Source organism: Ursus arctos, unplaced genomic scaffold (assembly GCF_023065955.2).
Source record: "Ursus arctos isolate Adak ecotype North America unplaced genomic scaffold, UrsArc2.0 scaffold_18, whole genome shotgun sequence".
NCBI classification, from domain to species: domain Eukaryota; kingdom Metazoa; phylum Chordata; class Mammalia; order Carnivora; family Ursidae; genus Ursus; species Ursus arctos.
Genome location: NW_026622852.1, coordinates 14,204,247 through 14,222,299, shown reverse-complemented (window position 1 = coordinate 14,222,299; position 18,053 = coordinate 14,204,247). Strand labels below are relative to the sequence as shown.

Sequence of the window (18,053 nt, the reverse complement as noted above, 5' to 3'; positions counted from 1 at the left end):
CTGCATTTGTTAATCAGAAGGTATTTTGTAAAATCTGGCGTACAAAGAAGAGTAGGAGCTGTTTTTCTCCTGTTCTTGTCTCTTTCTGTTTAGCCCAAAGACTTGTTAGAGCTACAAATCAAACTGAGAAATCGATGTAGCCCACTTTTATAGTCAGCATAGGCGGAAAATAGTAGATCACTACCATGTATTGTAGGAGCAAGCAAAAAATCATACTCTGTAAGAGAAGATTGACTTTGATGATATAGGTTAATTTTTATAATGTACTTTTAAACAATAGTGTCAGATTTTGTTTGCAGTGAGTCACTTTTTATTTTTTCCCCTCACATAATCCCAAAGGGACCCTAATACTGTATCTAAAACTCAAGATTGGTCCTCAGGCTGTTTAAGTTTTCATTGTTTGGGACAAACACCTTATTGCTTTTGTGAAAGCAATATACAGGGCTGTAGGGATTCCTGGAGCATAGTTTGAAAATCCTTGCCTTAGAAGGGTGGTGATAGAAAGTTTCCCTGGTCTATTTGAGGAGATAGAAAGATCGTCAGGCTAGACAGGAACCACATTCCTGTATGCACAAGGTTTAAACCATTGCCTCCGTATGAGCTTCACCCTCATTCGGTCTTCATTTGTAATATCTAATGGAGCTTAAATCAATTAAGATACTTTGGATAGGCTCTCTCTGTGCCAAATGCTAAACTGAAACACAAAGTAGAGCCTACAAGATGTTGAAAAGAAATCTTGTCCCTCACCCTTCCTCTGAAGTTAGAAGAGTTTTCATTCCTTCCCTGGACGCATTTGTTTTTCCTCCTGAAAGGGATAAAGTAAAAATTAATTAGCAAGTATGAATTTAGCAAGTATTGAAAATGGAATTGTATGCTGTACAAGAAAACGGGGCAACACATTTCAAAGTGGCTCTTATACACTGTGCACTTATTAAAGGAACATTTTTTATTTCAGTTAAAGTATCCCTTTCAAAAGAGTATCTATGTGTTTGAGAAAATTGTAACTTATTTTGCATGGCATCACTCTATTCCTTTCTCTCCTGACTCCTGTGATTGTTCTCCTTGTAGTGCGGTTTCCCTCCCCTTGAGTAGACAGCTTTTCATTTGTGATCTTTCTTTTTCTCAAATTGCATTTAAAATCCATTGCTTTTTAAGGCTGGTGTTCCTTAGTCTAGACACTTCCTTCTGTACTGTGTGTAAGAATTCTGAGATTTCAAGAAAAGATATATATATATATTATATATATATATATTTGTATGTATGTATATATCACTTAAGATTAGGTAATACAATTCCCAAGATTGATACCTATAAAACCTTCACAACGAAGAATCATAATGAAGATTTTATAAGTAGATATGGTGTTTTCTTGGAAATTTGTAGCATTGGGAGAATGTAAGATTGGAGAAATAAGGTTGTGAAATCAGAATAGCCAAACCTATGTGAGTGTTAAATAGTGAATTCAGGATGGAAGAAAAGTCCAAGCAGGCGATGTTGAGGAAGGAGGAAGTGCCTTCACCTCAGCTAGAAAATCCAGGTGAGGGGCTAAGCAGCCCTGGAGGCTAACAGTAAGGACAGACTTTCCTTAGGTTGTTTTCATAACTTCCTCTCTAAGCAACATAAATAGCACTTGTTTCCTCCTGATCCAACAGAGGTCTCAGCTTAAAGGTCACCTCCTCAGAGAAGGGAATACTAATGTAAAATAAAAAGCTCTCCATTCTCCTCACACCAGCCTGCTTCATTTCCACCATAGCACTTGTTACTCAATACTTTCTCAATATTTTCTTGATGTGTGTTCTTTCCTCCTTGCCCAACCTGTCTCTCATCACTGGATGTAAGTTTAATATGTGCAGAGGTCATGTCAGTTGTGTTCATTACTCTGTCTTTTCTCAGGCATAGAGTATGTACTCAGGCAACAGTGTCTCTGGCTCGATCGTCATGTGCTCGAGAGCAAGAATTCCACCATATTTTTGTAGCCCTATGATTATATGGTTCCTGTTAGCTTGAATTAATTAGGCTAATATTCTTGAGAAAAACTGAATTACTATGACTGAGAAAATAGGATAATTTTATAAGCGGAGACATTACATTTCCTCCCCCCCCCTTTTTTAAAAAAATATTTATATATTTGAGAGAGAGAAGCGAGTGAGTGCGGGTTGGGGGTTGGGTGGGCGGGGAGGGCAGAGGGAGAGGGAGAATCTCAAGCAGACTCCCCACTGAGCGCAGAGCCAGCCTCACATGGGGCTTGATCTCACAACCCTGAGATCACGACTGGAGCCGAAACCAGGAGTCGGATGTTTAACCAACTGAGCCACCCAGGCGCCTCCTTTTTCCTCCTTTAAATAAAAAGCAGCACCAGGCTTAGTGACAGCTGGGCCAAGTGTAAAACATGGGGTAAAACTGGGTAAAACTTTGATGCCAGAGGCTGTCCCAAGGGTTGTTTGCTTCTGCTACATCCAGAAGTCATGAGGTGGTTATTTTAGGAAATGTGATTCTTCAATAGCTCCTTAGATATTTGGTTAAATAATAAAAAGCCATAAAAGGGAAACAGTGTTTCTGATGGCCAGCTTTTTGATGTGGTAATACACACTGAAATGAAGATGCTTCTGCTGGATACTGAGAGGGTCTTAGTTACTTTTCAAGAAGACCAATTTTCCATGTACTAATGTTGCTTTTCTAGATGGACCTTCTGAAATATGGTATTCTGAAAAATATTTTGTCCAAGGTTTAACTTTAAACTTTTTTAAAAAAGATTTATTTATTTGAGAGAGAGAGAGAACATGCACGCAAGTGTGTGCACGCGCACACCCCCCCACACCCACCCGTGTGGTGGGGGAGGGGCAGAGGGAGAGGGAGAGAGACTCCAGCAGACTCCATGGTGAGCTTGATCGCATGGCTGAGATCATGACCTGAGCTGAAACCAAGAGTTGGATTCTTAAGCTACTGCACCACCCAGGTGTCCCCGAGGTTTAACTTTAAAAGTGATGGTCATCTTTGAGAAAGAAATCTCAAGATTTTTCCATTTGAATAATTCTCAGTGAAGGAATTAGGGTTGTCCTAAGTTGCAGTTTCTCTGAAGATATACTTTTGCTATTTCCTGTCGAATTAGCCTGGAAATATATTTCCACTAGGCCAGTTTTTGAAGCAGTGCCATACACTGAGTTATTGTGAGGCAAGTTGATAGAAGTACTATCAATTTTAGTGAAAGATGTAAGATTGAGTATTTATATTTAGTATTTCCTAACAATTCATAATGTTGTCTAGTTTGGGGCAACTTTTGTATTTTGTTGGCTCATTTGTTATACATTCCTTAGAGAGACGATCACGAAGTCACTCTTGTTTTAACATCACAGTTACATTGTCTGTAGGTGAAATGTATTGACTTAACCTCTGTTAGATGGGCTTTGCTGACTGTAATGACGTAACTGCTCTGAAAGCTAAAAATGTGCATATATTAAAAAAAAAATCCTCCCTTTTTTTCCCCTTCTGGAGAGAGAGGCTAGGAATATTCTAAGTCTATAAGTAAAGATTCCAAGTTACTAACAAATGAAGTCATTTTTATGTTCACCATTAAGATTTTTTCAACATGGCCAATTTGGAGTCTTGAATTCTTTTTCCAAATCTAGGAGTTTTCTGTAACATTTCAAAATTAATGATCCCTCTTTTTTTTATATATAATCCATTTTTTTTGCCCACCTGGGCTTTCTGAGTATGTGTGGTATAAGGTTCTCCATAGAAGTATAACTTTATCCATATTATCTGTTTTTTCTTCATCATTTTCTGCGTTTCCACTTATAGTGACTGCTCCATTATGCTGTTGAACTTTCCTAATGCCTTTGCTCACACTTTGCTTGCCATCCAGGCCTTTCTTCTCAACTGCCAAGCTTGCTCCATCTCTTACTTTGAAGTTCATACTAAAGTTATGTTCCATTGTCTCAACTCCATTTCATAAGAGATGAGAAGTGGCTAGAGGCATAGCTATAGCTCTTGGGAACATAGAGTTAAATCAGGGTGAGGATGGAGCTTGATAGTAGCATATACAATAGGACTAGCTAATAGGATCAACCAGAAGAGAGGTTAAACCCAGAAGAGGGAAACTACCATTTTTGTTTTACAGTATTGGCAGAAGGCTCTCCAGAGGAGGTGATATTTGAGTTGGTCCTTGAGTGGTGAATCCTGAAGAGGTGGACAGTGTTCCACGTCTGTCCAGTTAGCTAACTGTATCAGCTTGTTTCTTAAAAGTTTGTGACAGTTGGGTCGCCTGGGTGGCTCAGTTGGTTAAGCGTCTGCCTTCGGCTCAGGTTATGATCTCAGGGTCCTGGGATTGAGCCCCGCATCGGGCTCCCTGCTCAGTGGGGAGCCTGCTTCTCCCTTTCCTCCCCACCTTGCTCTCTGTCACTTTCTCTGTCTCTGTCTTAAATAAGTAAGATTTTTTAAAAAAGTTTGTGAAAGTTAATTGGACATTTATCTTGTGTGGCCACAGTTTTTTTTTGCATATGAAGCAGTTGGGTTTTTAGAATTGCTTTTGAATTAAAAACAACAACCACCATAACAAGGTAAAAACCTCAACAATGGGACTCGAAAGTTGCCTGATGTTAGCTTTAGTCGTTTTTCAGGGAAATGAGGAAGTGGCCCAAAGGGGAAAAATATTTTTTGCCGTTTATAAATACCTGTTTTGAAATGGGATGAATAGAAGCAATGGCAGAATCTTTTTGTGTGTGTTCCTGTGTGTGTTCCTGTGTGTGTGTATGCTTATAAAAACAAAAACAAAACCCAACTGTTGATTTTTGCTCTTTTCAGAATGTCACAAGTGCAGAGGCTACTACGCTCAATGGCAGTTAGGTGCTCAGACTGCTAGATGCTAACCCTAGACTTCTTAATGCTCACACGGGACAGTTGAAGGCAGAGAAATGGGCCAGGCAGCCCCCTGTTTCTTGGGGGCTCTGCAATGACAGAACTCAAGCAGGAAGGGAAGGAGTCCAAAATGCTCAAACTGGAAGGGGCATTTAGCACAAAGCATTGGTAATAACCAGTCTATATATAGAGTTCAGTGTGGTTCCTTCCTGAAGGGTTCTGTGCCGTAAATAAAGTAAAACCAATAATTATCAATGGTCAACTGGACCATGTCCTGAACAAAAGTATTTGGATGGGCATAAATCATAGTATCTAAGCAAACAGACTGGAGAGGAATCTACCAGCTGTTTTCCTGAGGAGTAGGGAAAAAACTATTGCCTAATGGTATTTTTTTTAAGTTTTAAATGAGGGTCTTCTGAATCTGTAAGAGCTTCTTTTCTTTCTTTTTCTTTTTTCTTTTTTCTTTTTTTTTAGTGATTAACAATGGGATCTTTTAAGTTTTTTATTGTGTCTGTATATGAACTTTATGATAACACAAATTTATTTATTCATCTAAGAAACATTTTTTCCCTGTACCAAGCACAGGTTTTTTTTGAAGCCCTTTTCTCCTAAATGAAGAATATTAAAAATCTCAGGTAATGAGTAAGATTTTGACTTATTCCATGTTAACCAAAATACGACCTTTTTTCCCCCCTTCATGTGTTTTCCTTTCTTGTCTGCATTTTTTGCTCAACTAAAATAGGTTAAGGGCCAATGGATATAGCTAGCATTGTACTGCATATGTATATGGGGAGTGTGCCTACTTTTGAGAAGCTGTCTTAGGAAGAAAACCACAATTACTCATTATTTACGCACACCTTGGGCTGTCTCTCAGGCATGAGTGTTGTGTGCTGGTAGACCTTCATGGTGCATGTGATCACTTGGAAAGAGAACATTTTGAAAATGTCTCCTAGTTAGAGCCTTGGAATACGTGAGCAGTAGTGTGTGGAAGGAGAGGAGCAGGACGTCTTATTTATGGCTCCATAATGTTAGTTTCGAAGTGACACTGGGAATCCTCCGGCTCAATTTGTTAATGCAGTTTCTTGAAGTCTGGTACTATCAGAATTAAAACCAGTTCCATGTTGAGTACTCTGCTTTTGGGAGAAGGCTCCTCTGTGGAACACTTTCTGTCACCTCGACCCATTTTTAAAAGTTCATGTTGATTGTAGGGAGTGGGAGTTTGGAGAGGAATTTGAGTGCTCCTGGAAAGCAGCTTCTTTAGCAATGGTAAATCAGTGAAGCATGGCATGCGTCTTTAAAAATTCTATTCAACAAACATTTGTTGCTTTACTTGGCTCAATGTTAATGCCCGGAGTTACAGATATGAGTAATAATGGGGTTGCTGACCTCAAGGGGCTCAGTCTAGTGGAGGAGTCTGAAAGGTGTGAGTGAGTGTTATCTTGCCAGTCTGATAAATGCACCCACGTGATAAGCGCAACCCGAGAAGCTTAGAAGACGAACAAGGGAGACATCCTAAAAGAGCTAACATCTGGGCTGGATTTTGACAGGAGTGAGAGCTTCCAGTGATTTCTACTGAATTAATTTGCATAGTTTAAAGAATGGATGTTAATCCTCCCACTTTACTGTCACCTAAAAAAATTTGATGGCTTTCCAGAGATGCACGTCCCTTTAATCACTTCTGAGACTTTTATTACATAGATTTTAAGATTATCTGATTCTCAAACAATTGAGAGGAAGAATGAGTTGAAGGGTTTAGGGTGCTTAGATTGTATGAAGGTGACACAGTGGCATCAGTGATGATGGAACAGGGGTTCTTAATGAAGAAGTGTTGTTGAGTGACACAAGGAGGTCCCAAAGGTGGTCCCAAAGATGGTCCTGTTAGTTTAACAATAATTGCTTTATGTCTAATGTGCTATCCCTGGCTAAATGTTTCTTAGTTTGAACTCCTGTTTCTTCTTAAGAACTAGGTTAGAAACTCATGTTAATGATTTAGGTTATAAGATACTTGAATAAATAAATAAACTACTTCGCCTGATTTGGCTTTCTTCAGATTGGGACTGTAAGTTTATATGTGTATTGCTACAGATTTTCTGGCATGTTTAGTGTGTATTAAAAGTTTCTACTTTTTGCTTCTAATTAAGAACTCAGGGTGCTCTACCGACATCGTTTATTGTTATTTATGAAAAAACTGCATTTAAAAATAATTGAGGTATGCATTGGTAAATAGTTTCTTATAAACCAGACTGTTAGGGACTATTAATATATAAGAAATCATTTCCTTTAGAGGGTGGGAAAAAAATCTCAGACTTTCAACCAGAAGATGTGCTCACTAACAGCTGTTTCCTATAATAGAAGCAATTTGCATGCAGAATAGAGAAAATGAATTCAACAAAAGTGAGTATAAAGGAGCAGCTCTAACTTCCCTGGCATGTACGGCAGCCCACAGAATAAACTTCCTTCAGATGACATTGGCATGATTAATCCCCGGGGACCTGGACACTGAAACTGCCGTGTGGCAGACAGGTTTGCAGTCTGTAAATGTCACGGGTGTAATACGAGCCTTCTGATTGGGGTGAGGTGGGGAAAGCTCAGTGCTTTTGGGGCATACCCCCTCCCAAGGGTCCAGGATGTTTGAATATTCATGACAGGTTGGCAGGTGGTTAGTGGATGCAGTACTGAAGCTACTCTGAGTTGTTTCGCTTTTTCATTTTTGTTTATTAGAGACACTTAAAAGGTCAGGTGATTTTCCTCATTTCCTGATTTACTTTTGATATCCGTTTGGGGACATGTTCCTGAGCTGGGTTAAAGGAGACATCCAAGTGTTAAAATCTTATCTTCAGGATACCTCTTTATAACCGTGGTTGTGCTTGTGGAATGTCTAACCAACTTTCATGTACATCATCATCATGGTCTAGAAGAAAGATAACTTACACTTAAATTCCTGCACATATATAGTCTTCTTGCATCTTGACGGCCATGCTTACAGATGAGTATATGGTACATTCTCTGAGGGAGAGGAAGAGAGAGAGTCTTAAGTAGGCTCCACGCCGAACGTGGAGTCAGACATGGGGCTCTATCTCACAACCCAGAAATTGTGACCTGAGCCGAAACCAAGAGTCGGATGCTTAACTGACTGAGCCACCCAGGCACCCCGATGGTGTTCTCTCTTTCAAAGGGAAAGGAAATCAAAGCTGTCTGGTGAATTCTTAGCCCAGGGCCCATGGCCCTGAGTCTTACAATCAAAATCCGGGGCTCTACTTGGTGCCTTCTTTCTATTTTCATCTGAAAAGTTTACATGACAATTGAATATCTCATGGATTAGATTTCCTGCCTCGCTTCAGTCACTTTTTGAGAGCTTATAGGTGTGGGATCTGTGCTGTGTCTTACATATACATCATCCTGTTTAATCCTTACACCGTTTGGAAGAAAACCCAAAGTTCAGAGAATTGGAGTAACTTTCAGGAACCAGAGGTAGCCTGGGTAGGTGGAGCCCGGGTTGGCACCCACGTGTGCCTAAGTCCTTGACACTTTACACTCATTATCTCCCTGCGGTAAATGTTTCTGTCCTTGAAGACTGGAAGGAAATTACAGATGAGATTCCTGAGTATATGGTAATGGGAACGCTGTTGAGTGTCAGACCGGTGATTCAGACAGTGAGTGCTTTGAGGGGGTAAAAGGAAAAGAGATGGTAGTACTTTGTGGTTTGGAAAGGCCACAAAATTCGTGGTGAAATTTGAATTTCAACTAGGAGAGGATACTAACAGTAGTATCAAAGTGTGATGGAAGGAATGACAGGAGGTTGGGGCACAGTTGGGAAATGCTGGGTGTATTTGGGGGGGAGTTGGTACACTCGAATGTAGCGTAGGAGGACTGATGGGTGACAAAAGAGGTGAAAGGTAGGTTGGAGACCTGCTGCAGAGGACTTGAGCTGCCACGTAGAGGACTGTGTCGCCTTGATGGTCAGCATCTCCATTTTTTACTTCTTTGTGATACTATCACATGCAGTTTTAACTCGAATAATTTCAGTTGGCTTGTGACCGATTTTGATTTAATTGATATTCTAGTGGTATGGAATCCTATGTAGCATCTTGAGAGTGTCTCTCATTTTCCAAGAACTTTCCCAAATAGTCTTGCTTAATTCTTTTTGGGGGGGGATTGGGGATAGTGACATTAAGAGCACCAATAACATTGGGAGACTCTGGATTTGGGATTTTCTAAGGAAGGAGGATGTCCTGCCGCATTTTGACATAGCAGTCAGGATATCTCCAAAGAGTGAGGGGTGTAAGGATGGGGTAATTGACATCAAAGACCTGACACAGAGTACTTTTGTTAGGAAACTTTCAAGCTTTGGGTCATAGGAGCTATCCTCAGTTTCCCTAAAGCTTTAGGGCAGGGCGACAGCAACTGAAGTCAAGTTATTAATGATCATGGTTGACTGTGATTAGATGCTCCCATGAAGATTCGAACAAATAGCTTACAGATTTACTTTGCCTAGGAAAATTATTGTAGATTCGGGAGAAGTACAGGATAGGTCAGAGATGCAGATGGGGATTTAGCAAAGGGCTGTGAAAATTGAGCATGATCTAGATAGTAGACTGGGATTTTTTTTTTTTAAAGAATGTCTTTTTGTCTTTTATTCTCCTCTCACCTATTTTCTCTTTTTAATGTTTCAGTGTGCAAAGATCCACCTTACAAAGTAGAAGAATCTGGGTATGCTGGTTTCATTTTGCCAATTGAGGTTTATTTTAAAAACAAGGTATGTAATCTTTACCCATTAATCTTTCAGTTGAAGATCCTCCATTAAACAAATGATGTTTAAAATAATTTAGATTCATAAACACTTCTATCACTAGATGATTTTAAATAAAAGTTAAATTCGTCTTCTAGGAATTTGGCTTTTGTTACCCTTAATTATAGAGGAAGTGGCTAAAAAAGATAATTTCAGTTATGTGAAGCCAGATTATATGAAATTCATTAAACTTTCTTTTTAAGAGAAGAATGATACCATTTGAAAAAGAAGAGTAATATGTTCGTAAAATAGAAAAGAGAAATTAAGTTTTTTCAGTGAAATACTCCTTTACTTCTTTTCTTTTTTTTTTTTTTGAAATTTTAGACACTTGCAAAGAACAATCTCTCATTTATCTTTAGCTGCCCTACACACATGGCATACAGATACAATTATATCAACTTGACATATAGATTCCACTGGATTTAAAAGTATATATGTAGCAAAACACACAGACTATATAGTATTACAAATTGCTCAGCCTCTGTGGTGTTCACTGTTCTTATTTATGAAATGGGGATAAGAGTACCTCATAAGGGGGCTGGGAAGATTAGATGCCATATGTCTGTGAGAATATTTAGAATAATGCTTCATGTATAGATAAGCACTTGATAAATGCTAACAATTACCTTTCTTGGTAATACCACTGAAATGATTAAGTTTTTTATCAAATCCGAATTTGTTGAGATGCAATATGTCTGCTCATGTGATATGACTTCACATTGATGTATTGATTTGTTTTTTCTCATTTTAATTTGGATTTCCCTAAAACTAGCCTTTAGCTTTTTTTTCCCCCCATTTGGGAAATTGAGATATAATTTGCATATCATAAAATGCATTTTTAAAAAGTGTGCAACTCTTCAGGTTTAAGTATATTGTGCGAACATCACCACTGTTTAATTCTATGACTTTCTTAGGATTTTCACCACCTCATAATGAAACCCTGTACCTATTAGCAGTCACTCATTCCTCCCTCCTCCAGCTCCTGGCAATGATTAATCTACTTCCTTTCTTGATGTAATTTCCTATTCTGGTGATTTCATATAAATGTGTGGCCTTTTGTGCCTGGCTTCTTTCACATAGTATGTCTTCAAGGTTTACCCACATTTGGATGCGTTGATACACTATTTTTTTCATAACTGAAGAACATCCCATTGTATAAATATACCACATGTTGTTTACCAGTTCATGATTTGCTGTACATTTGACTTTTTCCACCTTTGCTTACTGTGAATAATGCTTTTGGGTGGACATATGTTTTCAAATCTCCTGGGTATATACCTAGGTGGAGTGGTTGGGTCATATGGTAACTCTATGTTTAACTTTTTAAGAACTGCCAACTGTTTTTCAAAATGACTGTACTATTATACATTCCCATCAGCAGTGGTGGGAAGGATCCAGTTTCTCCACATCCTGGAAAACACTTGTCATTTTCCATTTGTAAAATTATAGTTATCATGGTGCATGTGAAATGGTTTTGATATGTATTTGCCTGATGACTTATGATTTTGAACATCTTTTCATGTGCTTATTGTCCAGTTGTTTATTTTCTTTGGAGAAATGACCCTTTAAATCTTTTGCCCATTTTTTAATGTATTGATTTTCAATTAAAGTGATTGTGTTTATGGGAAGGATCCAGAACCTTTCTCTCTACCCATCCCTGTTTTCAATATTCTATAACTTTATTTTATTTTTTAAAAATTTTATTTATTTGACAGAGAGAAGGGGGAGAGAGCACAAGCAGGGGGAGCTGTAGGCAGAGGGAGAGGGAGAAACAGACTCCCTGCCGAGCAGCGATCCCGATGCGGGGCTCGATCCCAGGACCCTGGGATCATGACCTGAGCCGAAAGCAGATGCTTTACTGACTGAGCCACTCGAGTGCCCCTCAATAATTCTAGAAGTTTAATTAATAAAGATCATGTGGTGCTTTTCTTCCCTCTTGTCACACATCCAGTGCTTTATTTCATCTAGGCATTGGGCTGGCCCATAGGAGGAGTCTAGGCTTTTAAGCCAGAAAAGGTGTTGTTCCGAAGAAATTAGGGGCTAGACCGTTGTGATCTCTTGTGGGAGGATCATATTGGCTACACTGTTCTCTTCCCATCTCCTTAAGTCAATTTAACATTGCATTGGCTTCAGTTTGGAAAGAATACTGTGGTGAGGTATCTTCTCTCCTTTGTCTTTACCTTTTCTGGTCATTTTTACAGGCTATCTGTTCAACAAAAAATTTATTTTCTGAGTTACCCAGTTTCCTTCTTTACAGAAATCACCGGGATCTCCCTACACACCACACACATGTGCACACACACACATACACACACGTTCGGTCTTCTCGGCACTTTGGGTCGTCATTCTTATGACTCATCTTATTGACTCATTTTGTGAGGAGTTATAGTTTATTAAAAAATGAAGGAAGAAAGAGGCACACGAGATGGAAAGCAGTCATTCATTTGGGGCTATTTTGAGATAGACACTTGAGCTGAACACCATTAAATAGATTTTCTGTTTAGCATCCATATTAGCTTACGTCAATTTTCTAGTTTTAGATTGTCTTTAAGATTTTATATTTAATAATGATTGCTGTTTTTATAGGTATACCACGAGACATCTGTATTTCAGTGTTTGTAATATGAAAAAGTGGGATACACCTAATTGGTCCTGTGTAGAGATATGGAATCATTATATGGTGGGTTAGGAATACACGGAATGCTATGTGGCAGTTAATATAGCAACATGCGTAAGTCTCAAAAGCAAGACAACTTAAAAGTTACAGAAGTATATGTATATGGTTATGATACCATTTCTGTGTGTTTTTATAAGCCACTGAAGCTGAGAATAAATAATGTTCTAGAAATACACATACGTAGCACAAGAGTGCCAATTGAAATGACAGCATGGGAACTAAGTAGCACTGGTTACTGGGGAGGAGCCATAGAGCAGCTTATATGTATAAAACTGTATCCTTTGGGGGTGCCTGCATGGCTCAGTCGGTTAAGTGCCTGCCTTCAGCTCAGATCATGATCCAGGGTCCTGGGATCGAGCCCCGCATCGGATCCTCGGCACAGAGTCTGCTTCTCCCTCTCCTTCTGGCTCTCCCCGCAGCTTGTGCACGTTTTCTCGCTTGCTCTCTCTCCCAAATAAATAAAATCTTTAAAAATAAATAAATAAAATTGTATCCTTTGAAGAAAAGGTAAACACGGTAAAAGTGTTAACATCTGTTTAATCTCGGTGGAAGGTACATGGGTGTAGTATTTAAAGTTCTTTTCTGTATGTTATTAATTTTTTAATTAGAAATTATTGCTTTGTCATCTCTTTTCATTTATCCTGGAGTCCCCCCCCCCCCGCCCCTGCAGAACCAAAGTTTTGCTGTATTCTCTGTGCTGGATATATTTCTCTTTTCTCTACTGAAATGATCTGTGGGTAAAAATTTAGGAGTCTGGGCTATTCCTCCAGAATGTACATTTTATTTCTTTTGAGTTTTTAGCATTTTATTCATCCCTGGAGTTGATTCAACTCTGTCTTGAAGAATGAACATCCATTACAATAATGGTTTATGAGAAGTATTTTTCAGAGTTTTCAGAGGAGATGAAAGAAAAATGCAAAAAGACTCCCATGTGATCTTTGGAGAGTCCTGCTACTGCATAGTAAGGATGATTTCATCCTGTCCTCGGGTCCATCCCCATCCTTTTGCTTTCCCTGCTTCTAATAAGCCTGCTTCAATTTTGCTCATTTATTTGAGAGGTCAGAGTCATTACCTGGAAAGGGGAGGTAGAGTGTCTCTCAGTGCTGCTTTTGAGTTCATGTAGGTTTATTCTATCTTATTTTGCATTTGTGTTCAACAAAACAAGCTTGTCTATGAGAATTATGAGTGTTGCAGAAACTTTAAACCAGTAGGCACACTAAAACGTAATCGACTGTAGCATTTCCGGCTGAAAGGATCCCCTGCTTCTCTCTTTCATTTACCTGAGTAAATGTCAAGGACTGAAGCAGAATGAGAGGGACAATTTGATATTGCCAAAACCAGATTTCCACCTTGAGGAGGAAATGTATTAGCTTTATATATAGAATAAATGTGTACTTTCTTTTTGCAATTTGAGAAGAATCTTTCCTGAGGAGCCTAGATTGACATAATATTGAAGTCTGCCCTCCAAGAAAGAGATCAGTTGGCTAGAACACAAGGTTTGTGAGTACTTTTTCCTTACTCAAAAAAAACCCAAAAACCAAAAAACAAAAAACCAAAAATCTTTAAAAGAAGATTGCACTCAGGATTCATAGGAAGATAGTCCCTCTCTGTGGTCCTTACCCTTTGTTTTATGGAAAAATGATTTTATTTTTTTTGGACTTAAGTGCTGTGAAGTGATATTGTTATTCATTCTTTTTCTGCTGGTAATGATTTATATTCATCAATATATTTATCTTTAAAAAAGTATGCAGGAGTGTGTGTGTGTATAATTTTAAGATTTTATTTATTCATTTGAATGAGAGAGCACAGAAGGAGAGTGAGAGGGAGAAGCAGACTCCCCCCTGAGCACAGAGCCAGACATGGGGCTCGATCCCAGGACCCCTGAGATCATGACCTGAGTCAAAGACAGACATTAACTGACTGAGCCATCCAGGTGCCCCGGCAGGAGTATATTTTTTGACTCCATTTAACCATTATTAACTATTTGGTACAGCCTTTCCTGATTCCCCCCATGCATTTGCACGGATAAAATCTATGTCAAGGAGAGATTGGCAGGGGCATAATATATCATACTTTAATATTTTCTGTGACTCACCTCTATCCGCTTGGTGGTATTTCCATTTCTGTGTTTTTAAACATCTGAGTGGTATTCAATGATATACTCACTTGAAGATCATTTCAATTTTTTTTTTTTACCGTTGCAAACAACGCTACCACGAACATTTTATCATCTGTATCTATCTCTGCACACATATTTGAAAATTTCTGTGGAAGAGATTCTTAGAATTACTGGGTTAGCATGTTGATAGATACTGCCAAATTGTCTTCCCAGAAGGCTTTACAAATTTACAGTCCCAATTATAAGGCAGAAAGCAGCCCTTCTTATGTTTTTAATTAAATTCTAAGGTTGTGTTGACTGTTTTACAGTTTAGAGGAGAGGGAGGTAAGTAAAAAATGATCAAATTCAATGTGATAATTACATTAATAAAGGAATGCTGTAAGAGGGATGTCAAATACGGATTGGATTGGAAGTATTAGGAAGACTTTCCAGTGGATTCCATGCTTTAGCTGTGTTTTGAATAATGAGTGCATTAAGCAAGGGAGGAGAGGTGTGTTGGGAGGGAAGACAGTGTAGGCATGGGGAGCAGTACCTGTGAAAGGCAAAATGAATGAGAGAATGTGAAGTATCGGGAACCGCAAGTGCTTCACAATTATGGAAGCACTGGGTGTTGTGAGAGAACAAAGGAAATGCAGGGAAGGTATTAAAAGACTAAGATGGTATTCCAAGGAAGTGGGAATTTGTCCTGTGGGAAATGATGAGTCATTAAAGGCATTTATATCAATGAAAAGATGAAATCTGATTTTTCTTTTGGGAAGATCACTGTCTTGTCGCTGTGGGAGGTAGAATGGGGGGAGGGGAGTTTAAAAATAGGGGAGGTGACCGGGTGAGGAATGATGAAATTCTAAGCTAAGGCAAGGGTATGGCCACTGGACAAAGGGGCTGGATTTGAGAGTTCCTAAGGGGGAATTCTAAGTAAAACTGGGAGACTATTGGAGTGTGATGAGCAAAGGAGGAGGAAGAGCTGGGGATGGTTTTTCTGTATTTTAACCTTGATAAGAAATTAGGATTTCTGTTTGCTAAGATATAGAGTGTAGGAGAAAGGACAGATGAAGATAACAGGTTAAGATAATCCGTATCTTTGCTATTGCCATGGGCCAACTTAGTGGATGTGGGCAGACTGCAGAACACGTGTATCTGGCCGTCAGGTGGGAGCTGTGATGGGAGTATAGAGAGGGGAGTTGCTGTCCTGTAGGTGGAAGTGACATCCTGTGAATGGGTGTCAGCTCCATGGGGAACTTTGCCTAAAGTTAGAGGATGCCTAAGGGTCAGTGAAGAGAGATGGGAAGCCTGGGAAGAAGACTAGGAAGGAACGCTTTCCAGTTAAGTGTGAGGAAAACCAGGAGAGAAGGGTGTCCTGATGAAAGAGGGAAGGAGCAGGTTCAGGCCTGTTTGCTAGTGAGCAAATGAGTGGAGACTGATGTTGGGGAAGTTTGGATAAGGAGGTGGAAACCCTGAATTTGTAGCAGGTAATGCCTACATTTTGACAGTTCCAGGTGCAAAGACTTTTGAGTCAAAAGAAGTAGGTTCAAATCCCTTTGTTTCATCACAATAGTAATATAACACATTCTTTTTTTAAATAAAAACTTTTTTAGAGTGAATTGGGGAGGGAGGGGCACAGGGAGAGAGAGACAATCCCAAGCAAGCTTCACACCCAACACAGAGCACGTCCTGGGGCTCGATCTCACGACCCTGAGATCATGAGCTGAGCCGAAATCAGGAGTCAGATACTTAACCAACCATCTGAGCCACCCAGGCGTCCCACAAATTCTTTTTTTTTTTTATTTTAAAGAAAAACATTGCTTTATTTAACTATGTAAAATTTGAACATGTTATATATTAAAAAGCATAAATGCCTCATATATTGCTATTGAGATTTTAAAATGGTGCAGCCACAATGGGAAACAGTAAGGCAGTTTGTAAAAATGTTAAACATGGAGTTGCCATATGACCCAGAAATTCTACCCTTAGAATTTACTTAAAAAAATCTACACAAAAACTTGTACACGGATGTTCATACCAGCACTATGCACAGTGGCTAAAAAGAAAAAATACACATGTCTATCCAAAAAGTGGATAAATAAAAACTGGGATATCCATACAATGGAATATTATTCAGCTGTAAAAAGGAACTAAGTACTGACACATTATAACATGTATGAACCCTGGAAACATCATGCCAAGTGGAAGAAGACAGTCACAAAGGATTTCATATTATGTATGTATTTTATGAATGTTCATATATTTGTATGAAAGGCCAAGTCTGCAGAATAGGCAACGCTAGAGAAACAAATAGATTAGTGGCACAAGGTGATGCAGGATCTGGGGGAATGGGAAATGACTACTAATGCATTTGGAGTTTTATTTCTGGAATGATGAGAATGTTCTAAAATTAGATGGTGGTGATGGTTTCCTAATTCTGTGAATATACTAAAAACCACTAAGTTGTGTGTGTGTTTTTTTTTTTAAGATTTTATTCATTCATTTGATGGAGAGAGAGACAGCGAGGGAGGGAACACAAGCAGGGAGGGTAGGAGAGGGAGAAACATGCTTCCTGCTGGCGACATGGGACTTCGTCCCAGGACCTCGGGATCATGACCTGAGTGGAAGGCAGACGCTTAATGACTGAGCCACCCAGGTGCCCTAAATTGTATATCTTAAAGGGTGGATGTTATGGCTTGTGAATTATTTCTCAATAAAGGTATTAAAAATAAACAAAATGGCAAAGCTAATGGCAAATGAAAAAAAGGTAACACTTCACAGAGATGGTTAATATTTGTAACACAAAAGGCATTTTTATATAAAGTAATACAACAAATTCCAGTGCCTTAATTTCCATACCTGCAAAACAGGGCTCACAGGTGACCTGGAGGTGAGAATTAAATGAGATAACTGTTAACATTCATATTAGTTATTGTCATTATCCTTAGTCTTCATTGCACCTGGGATGCTTAAGAATCCATGTGTAGAGAGGTTTAAGTGTTTGGCTAACCGAAGTAATGGCTCAAGAGTAGAACTTGAGTATCATGAAATTCTGATGGGTGTGTTCTCGTGGATCTGGTGCCTTTTCATCCTCCTGGTTCATTTCACAGATATTTATTCCATTTCTGCTATGCACAGGTGCTAAACTATTGTCAGGGGTGTAAGGATGATTCAACCATTTGCTCCTACGTTCAAGAATCTTATGATTAAGCAGGATAAAGGGAGAGGATAGGATGGTTCCCCTAAGATGTGGCAAGGAGGAGAGAGATGCTCACAGAGCAGAAGAGAGGCAGTGGGAAGTTGGGAATGCAGTTCTAGGAATCCATCCCCAAAGTGAAACCTGAATGGAGAAGGAGGAGTAGAAGTTATGCAGGTGACACAAAGCTGGGGGAATGGAGGCAGGCAGTGAGGGTGGTAACATAAAGTAAGGGAGAAACCCAGAGTTAGCCTGGACCGTAGGGAATACTGGGAACACCCAACAGCACGTGTTGCTGGACCAGGAGATGGGTGGATGCAGTGTGTTGGGATGAAGAGCCGAGAGCCAGGTTCTGAAAGCCCTTAGGAGGCCATTCAAATGAGCTTTGATTTTTATCCTAATGGCAACTGGCAGCTTTTGAAGTTTTAATCAAGCT

At 39.2% G+C, this 18,053-nt stretch overlaps 1 protein-coding gene across 2 annotated transcripts in view; it reads left to right on the top strand.

Moving 5' to 3' along the window:
* The window catches only part of MLLT3 (MLLT3 super elongation complex subunit), a 266,342-nt gene that overhangs the window by 139,597 nt on the left and 108,692 nt on the right, over positions 1–18,053 (top strand). For both annotated transcript variants that reach the window (XM_026506456.4, XM_026506457.4), the window contains exon 3: positions 9,528–9,610. In XM_026506456.4, coding sequence (XP_026362241.1) covers positions 9,528–9,610 — 83 coding nt within the window. The remainder of the gene's footprint in view (positions 1–9,527; positions 9,611–18,053) is intronic.